Source organism: Anopheles arabiensis, chromosome 2 (assembly GCF_016920715.1).
Source record: "Anopheles arabiensis isolate DONGOLA chromosome 2, AaraD3, whole genome shotgun sequence".
Taxonomy (NCBI): Eukaryota; Metazoa; Arthropoda; class Insecta; order Diptera; family Culicidae; genus Anopheles; species Anopheles arabiensis.
The window spans coordinates 76352113-76365554 of record NC_053517.1 but is presented as its reverse complement, the minus strand read 5'-3'; the positions used below and the strand labels follow the sequence as shown (position 1 = coordinate 76365554).

The window sequence follows — 13442 nt, the reverse complement described above, 5'->3', positions numbered from 1 at the left end:
ACTCTCCTTTGTCTTACTGTGTTCTGTTCGACCTGTTTTCTGTCTATTCCTAAAAATAGCTTTGGAATGGTAATTGATACTCCCTCATCATTATAGGAACTAGTCCGCCTAATTGTTAATGCTGCAGGACTTCCATAATATCTTGTAATTAAATCTTTAAATTGTTTAAAGCGTTGTTGGCAATCTGCTTGTATTCTGTTACTGTTAATAATTTGTTAAATCAGGAGTGATTCAGGACGTTATATTAAGGTATAAAGGGTGCTTTTTTGCTCGATTGGTGAATTTTAAAACATTGAGAGGAATCGATAAAGAAGGGTACAATCGACTCATTTCATGGTTCGTAGGAAGTGTACTTAAAACAAAAGAAAAATAAAAAGTGATAAATAACAAATATTTATTTTCAATTTTCTCGAACCTTTTATTTATATACACGTTAATGTGTCGATTAAAAATGCTACATCACGCAGAATATTATCAAAAGCATCTTTTGCATCGTGCAAATTATATTTAAAAACTTTATCAGTAATTTTGCGATTCCTTGACACCTCTAGCCCATTTCAAAAGAAATGTATCGTTTCCCGTTCGATGGATGCGTCCTATTCAAAGCTTCGAGTTTAATAGATTTAAGTTAAGAATATTTCTCGTTTGTTAGTCAGACTTATTTCTTGACAAACAGGCGAAAATGTCCTGAAGGGTAGTTTCGACATAGACAGGCAAACTAGAGCTAAGGACAAGGCGGTGTGTGATGCATATTTAAATCCAGATGTATTCTTTAAAATGCCTAGCATTCAACCATTCAACCTTGTAACGTCACAACTGATAAGATTTGTTTCTGCTAAGGCCAAGATAGATTTCGCAAATAGAGATGTTTCTAATCCTATGTCTGGGAGTTCTAAAAAAAGAGTGATTTGTAGAAATTCCTAGTTTGTAATTTCATCTCAGCACTAAACGATTTGTATGTTAAACTACTCCTTTGTTTTTTTAACACAATGATATAATACAGATAACATTACGCTTTGACTAATAACTTGCTGATTTTGTGTGTGCATAAAATGAGGAAATTTTGCAGAGAGTTGGGTGAAGTGAAATAATAAAAAGGATGTCAAAAAATCTGTACAGGATTTGTGTAGGTTTATCATTCTTGAAAGATTTCAAACAATTGAGAAAAACGTCCGATAATTTTTACCGCCTTTTCTATTCACAGACAACTCACTGACAAGAAGGATAGTGTCACTGACAATGGAACTTGAAAATATAATCTACTATCTCTTAGATTAAGCTTAATATTGAATAAGGCCGACCTGCGACCCAAATGCGGACCGCCGCAACATTAAATCTAGCCCACAAATGGATTTGACTGAGTTTACAAGATGGAAAGAAACTCTTTTTATAAAATTACTGAATATTTATGCAATAAGGCCGAAACCGTTCTCTCTGAATTAAAAAAAAAGAATATCTTTAATACCGTCATACTATTCAATCTTTTATTATCGTTATATACATTGGCGGACTAATTACTACAGGGGTTTCAGGAGTTCTCATAATTTTGCGAAATTTTTTTGCCTCTGGGCAGGCCATTCAGATAGCTGCTGAAATAAGTCAAATATGTCTTATGCCAATCCTAAACGATTGAAGCTTTGTTATGAATTCTGTTACAAAAACTATATTTTTTCTCCTAAAATTATTTTAGCGTAGCTCCTCAAAATCAAGTGATGAATTTTGATATCGTTCAAATGCTTGTATATCATGAAGCCGTTCATTTTGCTTATTCAAAGTTACCTCCAGAGATATCATATTTTGTTCAAAAAATAATATTGCGTCCAGCGTACGCTTTCAGCAGGAACCGAGATCGAACTTATCTACTTCTATTACAATTAGTTTTAATATTAGGAATCACCAATATTTAACATTGAATGATATTATAACAGAGAAACAACAATATCACCAATCGTATTGCGTGATATCATGAAGCAATTATTCTGTAAAACAAACAGTAGCAAAGTTAACACGTTTGTAAATGTAAAATTAAGGACTGCTGTGGAATAATCATCTACTGGTCGAATTAAACATTTTCTTATGGTTATGTACACCTATGCAAAAGCTTAGCATACTTTTTCCGAAAGCTTGCTGTTAGTTTCAACGAAAACCTGCACATTTCGAAAATCGCTAGCTATGACGTACCAGCTATACGATGGAATGTCAAATATTCATTCATAAAAGTGGTTCCAATCGGGGTACCCTGCCGAGGGTGGACATTGTGGAGAACGCAACGAGGGCGAAGAGTTTTCGAACAGTTTTACATCGGATCGGATGCGCATGCTCGAAGGCTCGCTCCCACTCGTGATGTGGTCGTGTGGAGGCGACCGTTTGTAAATAAGATCAATAATTGAGTCGAATCCGCCGTCGTTGCATTCACACGTCGTTGTGTTCATGTTCGCAGTCCTTGCCAGCGACGGTTCGGTGTAATACACAGCCCAGTGTCACAGAATTCAGTGTGCCGAAGAGGGGTGGAAAATCTTCAATCACACTGATTAGTGCTTCGTGGTGAGGTGAGCGTGCTAAAACTCGAAAGTTTGGCAGACCAAAGTTTGCTGTCCCTTGCTGTCCAGAACCCCGTGCTGGCTGGCAAGTTCCAAGCTTTTAGCTCAACTACATGTTGGCTGTTGGGGAGATTTTTCTATATCTCTCTTTCTTTTTCTTGGCCTTTCATCGCATATTGGTTTCCCCTCCTCAGTTAGTGTGCATGTGTTGTATGAGTGTCTGTCTGTGGATGTGTGTGTGTGTGAGCGTTTGTACATGTATTTGAGTGTGTAGGTGGGTCCAGCAGATGGGACGAGTGCTGTGAAAAAGCTCAGCACAGTGAATTTTGACACATAGATCGTCCTCTGAGGCAGCACTCCAACAGTGTGTGCAGGCATAGACGAATAAGTGCCACTTAAGGGAGCTAGAGAGAAGAAAAAATAGTTCTCCACTTTCCCCGTGTGGTGTTTCCAGGTGGGAAAATAAAAACTCACAGCCTACAAGGAAGTGTAGCTACTGCTTGCGAAAGACACTGGTGCTTGGGAAGGTAAACGCTGGAAGGTGGGCTGTGTGCAGGCAGGCTGCGTAACCAGCAGTGGGGAAAATATTGATAGTTTCACCCTGGCAGGAGCCCTCACTTGTGCACCGTGGATCAACCCAGTTAACACATACTCTTATTCTTTTTAGGATCGCTTCCGTTTCGCACGGGTAACGCTTTTCAAGTGGTGTTAAAACATAGTATCAAAAAGCAAAGTGCGATAGTGCGGAAGATAAAATAAACTGCAGCAGCTTCGATTCAGTGACGGAGGACGACTATTGTGTGACAGCGCGAGTGTCTGTGTGTGTCTGTGTGTGTGACTATCCTGCTGGAGAAATTAAGTGATTCCGGATCCAGCGTCGACGAGGCGTTCGTGCCCTAAGCTAAACACATAACACGCATCCTCCGCACAAGAAGGGCAGCTGCAGCCAACTCGTTAACCGAGCTCGGAAGTTTTCCAGTGGAATTTTCCATCAGCAAACAGTCACTGCATAGAAAAAGGTATGTGCATGAATTTCCTCCACCGTCAGGTCTGATCCGTCGTGTCACTGTCAACAAGAGAATTTCCAACCACTGGAAGACGTCATACGAGAGGACGTACGAAGGGTTGGCGAAGAGAAGAACGTAACAAGGCAGTGGGTCGCGGTGTGCAGTGCGGAGTGGTACAGTAAAAGTAGCACAATGTCAAAAAAGCCCGTCATGTTTTTCTCGCGCTGCTCGCTGCTGTATTACGCAAGACATACACCATCCGCTTCGGGAAGGTCAATCACTAAAATGCTAACTATTGACGCCAGCGGCAACGCCAGTCTTGGAGACTGGTCTTTTGGGCTCAGGTTTTTTTACTGCTCACTATTGATGCCCGGACCAATTGCTGGGCTGCTGGCGGTATTATCTGATTCTGGCTCGAGAGCAAGAACACGCTCAACGGCGCAGCGCTCATCTGATGCATAAATGTATGAGCGACTAACGAAAAAATCAATAACAATCACAGATAGGCATAAGTTAAGCTGCGGCTTTTTATGTGGGTTGAAAATCAGGGGATGAGAAGGGTGCGCGGGACACGTTATGTTCTGACCGTGCGATTAATTGTTTCCGTTTTAACGAAGCTAGCTGCCGGAGATTGGGTAGCTTCCTTCACTTGAAACGGCATAGGCAGAAAAATACGTTGGTAGGCAGATTGAAAGATGAAAAGTGTTAAACTTAAAAGTGTTAAATATTGACACAGTTTTTTAAAGTTACTTGATAACCTTGAAAGTTTGTTTTTCATACCATTTCCAGATATGTATCAACTTTAACTCAAAAATTGTTTTTACACCAAATCATTATTTGGAGGTTTATTTTATCATTTTCCAAATAAAGGCTATTCTATCTATGTACATTAAAACCAGAATGTTTGTTTGATTTTTATGACTGCTTTCGATTTTATATTGATGTTCAAGAGAACGAAAAAAATATTAAAATTTTTTTTCTTTCGAGTGCTATCAAATTAAAAAAAAATCACTGCTTGACTGTAAATGAATTACAACACAATACAGCAGTCATTTTTTATATAAATATATACATATATATTTTTAGTTATCCACTATTAAAGATCGTTCACAGCGAAAAACAATGTAATTATGAAATGTTATTACTATTTGGCCATAAATCAAATTTGATCATTTCATTTCTTCAGAAAATTTCCTGACAAAGACTAGAAGAAAGATTTCTAACACAATTGGTGAAACAAAATCACTTCAATCGGTATGACAGGTTTCAAAAAGTTAACGATCTAGTTTTGAGAAATGTTTTTATAAGAAGAAGAACAACACATTGTAACATTCGATGACAAATGGAAATTTTTCATGTAATGTTTTAAAGTATCCAGTATATTTTGTATTTTGGACTTAAAGACAATGTAGAATAAAATAACTAGACATTGAAAGCATGTTGATGTTGATTTGAATACAACAAACTGCTGAAAATAGTAAGAAAACATCATAAAATCTATTTTTTTAATCAGGAGGGACGGCTTTGCCGTATGGCTCTCATAAAATCTATTACAAAATAATAAAAGGCTAATAAAAAACACCTTTCTCCAGCTGTTTGGAATAAATATTAGTAGGAGAAAAATACATCTTGTGGAAATGGTTGCTCAAAACTAACTTAAACGAACACTGCTCGTGTTAAAGCAAGCATTTAAAATGCATTGCCCGAGCATTGCATATTTACTGCTTCGCTCTTTCCTAAGCCATGCGTCACCTCTCATCATCGCTGATCAATTAGCACCCACGCACGGTATTGCTGCAAATGAAAGCGTGCCCAAAGCCTATTCGTATGCAAACTACTTGTTTTGTAAGTGGTAAAACCACGTGTCAAGGAAATGTAAATATGAATTTCGATTGCGCAATCGTTTGTGTATTTTCCTCGAATGTGAAGCAAACCGTACACGGCAAGGCTATCGCAACGAAACAATACAGAAACACGCGACTTGCTCCTTCTTTTTCGGACAAATCGCAGCTGAAGCACATCGTTCGAAATCCAAACGCGCAGCAACGTCACAAATGCCTCTTTACCGGGGTTCGAAAGCGTAGTATCGCCGGGGTCAAGCTCAAGCGATTTCAATCGCCCTTCTTTGAATGGTCATTCACAAAGCGGGTTCTAGTCAACGGCTTTTGTTACGGGGCTTTTGGGATTGGGAGTAGGGATGTTCTTACACGCCTCCCATTTCGGATGCGCGTTTAGATCGCACCGATCGCTAAAGGTGAGAGCAGCAAGATCAGCGATCAAGCTTTCAGAGCAAAGAATCGTCGGAGGTATCGGGAGTGAGGCTTGAGGCTTCCAGAACCGGGCTGGATTATAAAACGGGAACCGTAACATTCCAACACCGTCAGAAGTTTGTTGGCCCTACCCGAAGCGGTACAGTAAGTTCTCCGGTGTCCACCAAACGCTGTCCAGCTGAGATCTGCGGTCTGTCGCCGGGAACCGGTAAATGATCCCCTTGGGTTTGGGCAACTCCGATCGAAGGTGAAAGTGTAGCGTGTTGTGAGAATTAGAAAACGTCTTCGTGCTGTTGCTATACAAAGAGAGTAGAAAAAGAAAAGTGAAAGTAACATGAACAAAGCTAATCTCTACCAGCAAGCGAATGGCGTGCAGCGGCGCGATGCGATGGAGATATTGAAAGAATACGCACCACTCATCAGCTGTCCAAGGGATGGCGAAGAGGTTGCCCTGTTAGACATTGGGTGTGGCAGCGGGGACGTGTTGGTGGACTACATTCTACCGGTGCTGAGCCGCGGAAGCACTCCTGTGGCGCGCGCATTGGCGACAGACATCTCGGAGCAGATGGTGCGCCATGCACGTGAATCGTACCGTCACGTTAAGACGATCGAGTTCGACACCCTTGACATCGGCATCAAACTCGATAGTGCAAAGTTGTCCCGCTGGGGACAATTTAGTCACGTTACCTCGTTCTACTGCCTACACTGGGTTCAGAATCAGCAGTAAGTACCTTAAAAACATGCAGACTGTAATGTTCATTGATGTCGATTTTAACGTGACGCGATATTGATTGCAGCGTAGCCTTTTCCAACATCTACAACCTTCTGCAGCATGGCGGTGACTGTCTGCTGGTGTTTTTGGCAAACAACCCTATCTTTGACATATACAACCAACTGTCTCGCTCACCCAAGTGGTCCAAGTATATGTACGACGTGGAAAAGTACATTTCGCCCTACCAGTATTGTGAAAATCCAGCAAGTGAGATCGAGGATCTGCTGTGCACGGTGGGCTTTCAGCAGTATCAGATACAGGTTCGCGACAAGCTGTACGTGTACGAAGGGCTGGACAATTTGAAACGTAAGTGCGTTTGGCATGACTTGAAATGACTTGTTTGTCATGAGTGTGGAAATTCATTTTGGTTTTTCAATTTGTTCCTACAGGAGCAGTTTTGGCTGTGAATCCATTCAGTGAACGAATGCCACCAGAACTGCAGGATAGGTTCCTACTGGACTATATCGCTGTTGTGCGGCAGATGTACTTGACCAAAACTGGCAGCGAAGAGAATGATTGCAATCTTCAATTCATATCCCCATACAAGTTGGTGGTTGTTTATGCGAAGAAATAACAAACAAATGGATGCATTGGATATACCTACCGAAACACTTTGAAAACGGAATTCATCACAAATGTTTCAATATGATAGTATACATTAACATGAAATACACCTTTTTTAAGCAAAGTGTTTCTAGCTCTTAAAGTTGAATAAATTTATTTTTACCTCGGAAATGGTTATTATTAACAAATGACTAATGTTTGCGTTTACTGTTAACTGTTTGCAAAGTACAATCAACTACACTTTTATCCAAAAAACGATTTTTTTAACAAATACTCCTGTACTCGACCAGTCTATACTGCCTATTGAAAAATAAACCAAACAGAGCTATTAGAGCTATTATTTTGCTCGAAGAACGTGTATCGAAATGGTGATAAGAAAACAGCCTAACCAAGCTTACCGCATGCGCTATTGCAGTAAGTTTATGAGTGTGCTATTTATTAAGTTCACCTCCATGCGCTTGTGAGGCTTTGCAGCCCTGGCGCAAGGTCTAGATTAGCAACTGTATTGCTTGCCGTGTGCGATCGGTTCTAGTGGCCCAACCTAGAGCTGGTGGCATCAGTTTCGCCACAACCTCATACGATGCATGATTGCAGTGCAGTGGTTGCATACGATTATTGTTATGCATTCGAGCACCAGAAAGGTCATACAAAGTGTAAGAAGACGTATTTGCAACAGCTGTTGTAGGATAGATTACAGTGACTTGGTGGACCAGATAACAATGTTATGTGCTGACATGTTCTGCGCTTGAAACAGCTTACTTGAAAGGTGTGATTCATACAATTTAAATCTATTTACCCACATAGATGGCCGGCGGTGGTGATCCCAAGTGGCAGAAAGATGCGTCCGATCAGAACTTTGACTACATGTTCAAATTGCTCATCATCGGCAACTCGAGCGTCGGCAAGACCAGCTTCCTGTTCCGCTACGCAGACGATTCGTTTACCTCAGCTTTCGTGTCGACGGTGGGAATTGATTTCAAGGTCAAAACCGTGTTCCGTCACGACAAGCGCGTGAAGCTACAGATTTGGGTAAGTATGTGTGGTAGTGACATATTTAAAAAAATATCCAAAATTTCCTTTGTGTCACTCTCACTTACAGGATACTGCCGGACAGGAGCGATATCGCACAATCACGACAGCGTACTATCGCGGTGCAATGGGTTTCATTTTGATGTATGACATCACCAACGAGGAAAGCTTCAATTCGGTACAGGATTGGTAAGGATGTTGTACAGAATGGTGGAAAAGCAAATGTTCTGCCTTGCCATGTATCAATCGTAACTTTCCAATTTCCTTCGTCAGGGTTACCCAAATTAAAACCTATTCCTGGGACAACGCACAAGTCATCCTGGTCGGCAACAAGTGCGACATGGAGGACGAGCGAGTGATCTCGTTCGAGCGTGGCAAGCAGCTGGCCGACCAGCTTGGCGTGGAATTCTTCGAAACGTCCGCCAAGGAGAACGTACACGTCACGGTAGAGTATTGAGACGCAGTGATATCACGGAAGCCTTAGCAATGAGATTAATATATTTCAATTCTCCTTTTCTACTCCACACTACCACCACCATCACGGCTGCATATAAAGGACGTGTTTGAGCGGCTGGTAGACATCATCTGTGACAAGATGTCGGAGAGCTTAGATTCCGATCCAACACTGGTGGCCGGTGGTCCCAAGGGCCAGCGACTGACTGACCAGCCGGGACAGGGGCCACCCAATGCAAACTGTAACTGCTAAAAAAGCAACCTCTTCAAATTTGCTTGCGGGTGCTCGCACCTTTCGGGCGCCCGTGTAAGGTTTTTTGGTGTAGCTAAAGAAGAACGCAACCCCCCCCAAACCCCAACTGAAACACATACGCAAACAAATATCTCTGCACAGACTCAAACACCTTCAAGCACTCGTTATGCTTTCCTAGCCGAAAGCGGCCCACGGAAGATCCAGTGTCGTGAACTGTGAACTTCTATGGCAAAATACACAACACAACAATGTAGCAAACCGATTTGAACCACAGACGGTGCAGTATGCCGAAGGCGAACACAAACCACTGCTACTGCTGTGGTGTAACCAAACGTCCAACCGTGGGCGAGGACTATCGTGGATTGCAGAGAGGTTTGAGGTGGAAGTATAGTGGAATATTTGGAATATAGCAACCTGAGTTGTATTGGAAACATTAGGATATGAGCATGTGTATGTGTATGTAACGGACAAAATGTGGTTTACGGATGGATGGGTTTTCGTAGCAAGACGATGGAACAACACATTGGTACATTAACCACTAATCAAATACAAAACCAGACAAAAAACAACAATCCATACGTCTCGTAACTATTGGGAAGAGAGAACGAGTAATAAAAAAACAAACAAACAAACAAAAACATCCACTAAGCAGAGCAAAAGGATAAAATTAAATTAATCCAATTTAAAAAAAATACACACACACAAACAGAATGATTATTAGAATTTATTCCGTAATTTAATGAAAGTATAACTTCAGTAAGTGCAGAAAATATTCATATCGAAGAAAAAACCAAGAACGCAAATTTGCAAAACATTAATACACTTCAAGGTCACTGTGTGTAGCTATGGGTTAGTCATTTCAACGCAGCATGAGAGTATATTTAAAAATGGACCTAGTGTTGAAACAATAGCGCAGAGTCGGATAGCATAAAACGACGCCATTTTACATACAAAAAAGTGATGTTGTTTTGTTGGTTGCATTAAATCGGTCTATTATTGTAAACATATTATCATTCAGTGTGACAAGTCGCAACAACGGTCGCTTAAAAGTTCCGTGTGTCGATGCGATTGGTGCGTGAGTACGTGAACGAACAACGGCAAAACATAAATAGGCACAGATGATGTAGTGAGTGTACGATGGTAAAGGAAAGCACCATATGGACGCTGAGGCTGCTAGACCGTTTCCGATATTTGGTTTCAACCGCCTTTCGTGGTTCGTTTTAGCTCGGGGATTTGATGATCCAGCTCTGGCTCCAGCATGCGAGAACCGAGCAAGCACTGCAGATGTGTAGCTTCATCCAGCCAACTAGATCCGGCTCACATTAAAGACATGGATGGCGTGGCGATCATTCGATGCGTTCGTACAAGGCGAGGGTTTGTATTGTTTAGATACGTTGTTTGTAGTGAGTAGTGACAATAAGCTTAAGGGTGAAGGTAAAATTCAAATTCAATCCCATTATTGTTTCACGGAAGGATGTATAAGTGGCAAAAAAACGAGTCGTACCCTGACATGGGTCATGTTTGAGAGCAAATTTGAGCTGTTGGTCACAAAAAGTCATACACACACAAACACAAACAGCATTTTAAGCTCAGTTAGGTGGACGTATACATCTTAGGATGTGTTTATTCGAACTTCGTTAAAAAATAACCATCACATGTTATGGAAGCAGTATTACCAATGTACAGAAAGTTGTTCGTAGGATGCCCATCGTATAGAGTTCATTGAATCTTTTCGTTTCATGTAATGTAATTTAAAAACAAATCTGTTGCCTTCAACGCTTTACTTTGTTTAGTTAGAAAAAGAAGAACCAGTATTTATGTTGGAACTTGTAGCGGGATAATCGGTTAAAGAAGCCATTTTATTTGCAAGATGATCTCATAAACAATCACGCCAACCATATGCTGCACAACCTCGCGGCACGAACTACTTATGTTTGGGAAACGAATGACCAAAAACCATTTGGAATCTGTCATTTAAATATAAATATATATACATACATGTGTCATTATCATCCTCACTGTGCAAAACTACACATCCTCATATAGCGTTACGAGGGACGAGTTGTTCAATGCGGCAAGCGAAACGCGAATAGAACTTTATTTTAGTCTAAGTAACAAATCACATCGACTTTGAAAATAGTATAAACATATTACAAGGTTGAGATAAGTGCAGAGAGGGTTTGAAGTGATTCACAAAACAGCAAAAAAAACTCTGCGGACAGGTTTAGTTTCAAAAACTGTATGCAAAACGAGGCGGTGCATGTAATTCAATTAATGGACGATAATTCAGTGTTAAAAAAAATAACAGAAAACAAACATTCGACGTATGTATGTGTATACGTTCATGTTCGAAAAAAGTATTTTTATCGTACGTTTCAAAAAACCAAATATGCATCTACATGTGCCTACTTTGCAGCTGCAGTGAAAGATAGAAGGAATTATTCATGTCCTAATATGTAGACGTTCCTCCATAGGCTTTAATCAACCGGTTAACATTGAACTCGTTCACTCTCCGCAAGGTGTAAAGCCGTGCAAAAGTATCGCTACTCCACGCATCTATGCCCTGCTACGCGTTCAAAGCAGCGGCAAAGCATTATCTTTCTAGCTACACATGTTGTTCGCAATTGCAATGGAATGCAATTTGTGAGGTCACCGTACACTGCAATCAAGCGGACTCGTTTTTCTACATATCTTTTTCGCGCGACCACCACCTCACCTCTTAGTATGAACCTATAACAAAAGTCTTATGAAAGTTGTTCAACTTCAACAAGTGTAACTTTAAAAGCTTACCATTCGGCAACAATTCCTTCATTTTCGCCTCATTGTGCACACTCGCGGAGTGCTGTTGGCAGAATGAATCCGATGATCTGGATTGCTTTTGATTAGCACACTGTAAAGTGCTTCTACATTGGATCTGCCGCGTTCTTGAGCAACTCACGAGCCCCTATCTCACGAAAACGATTAGAACCAGTTGGATACAAACACATCGAAATGTATCAGAATGAAACTAAAACTAAAGCGCAACAGAGCCCCGCAGACAAAATAGAAAACGTATTAGGATACGCGTGCGTCAAGCTAGTACAGTTTCTTAATCAACCGACCGGCAAAAACCAGAGCAAGGTAAATTATTGGTCATCATAATTGTTGTCATAATTAAAAGTATATATATATATATATATATACATATATATATATTTAGCAAAATATATACGAGGAAACCTGGTCCTGTAAGCTCGAAACTATGCTTTTACGTCTCTAAAAAATCCATTTGCTGGTAAGTATAATGTTTCCTCTTTAGAAATTTGTGTAATTGCACTGTTTTATTGTTCTATCCCATCGCAAGTGCTAAGATTCATAAATGAATGTTAGCATACGTTCCACTTTATCTTACGCTATCCCCGAAATAAAAAATGATACAATTTCTGATGCTTAACCAACGCCATGATATGGTGTAGCTCAACGTACTTTAAAGAGCTCAGCTCCAAAAAAAAATAACTCTAAATGTAATTGCACTAATTGCTCGAATGATACTTTACCTAGTTTTTCAACAGCTTAACTGGGATATTTTCAATAGCTTTCCACTCATCATGATGTCACCTAAGGACGATTTCTCAGATCACACTCCTTAGACTGCATATTCTTTCCATTCGTCAGAAGATTGTACTGTCTCGTGATTATGACTCCAGCGCATTCCGTTTAAAAGGCTACCGAGTAAAGCGATAACAAAATTGTTTTTTTTTTCCAGCGTCAATGTGATTGTGATTGCCTCAATGTGATCTGAATAGTCCACCCTTTTGAAGCGAACTTAAAAAATTGAGTCCCAGATATCTGCAGCAGCTTTCTAGAGCTTCAAGTGAAAATTGGAGGGTTTGGTATATTCGCCATAGAAACTGGAGACATTGGAACAAAGTTCGACAGAAGCTTCAATATGGTTCTCTTGCACTGCACTCCTCATAAGGCGGTTCTTAGAACAGTCGCATCAGCCTATTAAGAAAGTTTACAGCATGATATTTCCAGATCGCTCTAATCGTATGGCGCTCTGCAGTCAATGAAAAAGTGATGGATTGGGATCTAAAACCTTCGTCATTTCTAAAGGACCTGAAGGTGGTGGTCTATCTAATCTGGCTATAAAGTCCAACCAAAGTGCCTGACTAGTGTCGACCAAAGTGTCGACTGGCAGATAGAAATGTTGAAATTACTCGATAGGGTAAAAACTCCTAATCTTGGATCGCTACATCGTCGAGAACCGATGCGACTGCTAAACTTTAAGGATATTTTTTACATAAACGAAGATTTTTACATTTATTTGAGATTGCGACTTTACTAGTTTATTCGTTGAAATAGCATTTACAGTTCATAATTGTTCGTCATAAGAAATTCACGGGGGCAGTCCCGTGGTACAGTCGCCGACTCTAACGACTTAATAACATGTCCGCCATGGGTTCAAGCCTATAATAGACCGTCTCTCCCTAACAAGGATTGACTATCCGGCTGCGTTGCGTGGTGATGAACTAAGCCTCAAAAGCCTGTATAGGCTGGGCATGTACGCGTAGG

The 13442-nt window shown here is 40.6% G+C and overlaps 2 protein-coding genes across 6 annotated transcripts; both read left to right on the top strand.

Annotated features, from left to right (window-relative positions):
* Positions 1-2392: 2392 nt before the first annotated feature.
* On the top strand, positions 2393-12127 carry LOC120893691 (ras-related protein Rab-3). Of its 5 annotated transcripts, none has more exons than XM_040295720.1 (6): positions 2393-2544; positions 3208-3559; positions 7958-8182; positions 8253-8371; positions 8456-8627; positions 8739-12127. In XM_040295720.1, exons 3-6 carry the CDS (start codon positions 7958-7960, stop codon positions 8886-8888), a joined length of 666 nt encoding a protein of 221 aa, XP_040151654.1. In that variant the 5' UTR covers positions 2393-2544; positions 3208-3559; the 3' UTR covers positions 8889-12127. The 5 variants fall into 5 exon arrangements, with proteins under 5 accessions (XP_040151654.1, XP_040151652.1, XP_040151653.1 ...); XM_040295718.1 differs by having other exon boundaries at positions 2393-2549; XM_040295719.1 differs by lacking the exon at positions 2393-2544 and adding an exon at positions 2655-3067.
* Positions 6086-7324, top strand: LOC120893690 (juvenile hormone acid O-methyltransferase). Its single transcript, XM_040295716.1, has 3 exons — positions 6086-6540; positions 6615-6895; positions 6979-7324. Exons 1-3 carry the CDS (start codon positions 6152-6154, stop codon positions 7161-7163), a joined length of 855 nt encoding a protein of 284 aa, XP_040151650.1. The 5' UTR covers positions 6086-6151; the 3' UTR covers positions 7164-7324.
* Positions 12128-13442: the final 1315 nt, after the last annotated feature.

What these genes read in the sequence shown, in the direction of transcription:
- LOC120893690 (XM_040295716.1), top strand. Translation starts at nt 6,152, where the DNA reads ATGAACAAAGCTAATCTCTACCAGCAAGCGAATGGCGTGCAGCGGCGC. An exon ending in CACTGGGTTCAGAATCAGCA is followed by an intron (nt 6,541 to 6,614) that starts GTAAGTACCTTA and finishes TATTGATTGCAG; the next exon opens with CGTAGCCTTTTCCAACATCT. An exon ending in AGGGCTGGACAATTTGAAAC is followed by an intron (nt 6,896 to 6,978) that starts GTAAGTGCGTTT and finishes TTGTTCCTACAG; the next exon opens with GAGCAGTTTTGGCTGTGAAT.
- LOC120893691 (XM_040295717.1), top strand. Translation starts at nt 7,738, where the DNA reads ATGATTGCAGTGCAGTGGTTGCATACGATTATTGTTATGCATTCGAGC. An exon ending in CCAGAAAGGTCATACAAAGT is followed by an intron (nt 7,807 to 7,957) that starts GTAAGAAGACGT and finishes TTACCCACATAG; the next exon opens with ATGGCCGGCGGTGGTGATCC. An exon ending in AGGAGAACGTACACGTCACG is followed by an intron (nt 8,628 to 8,738) that starts GTAGAGTATTGA and finishes CTGCATATAAAG; the next exon opens with GACGTGTTTGAGCGGCTGGT.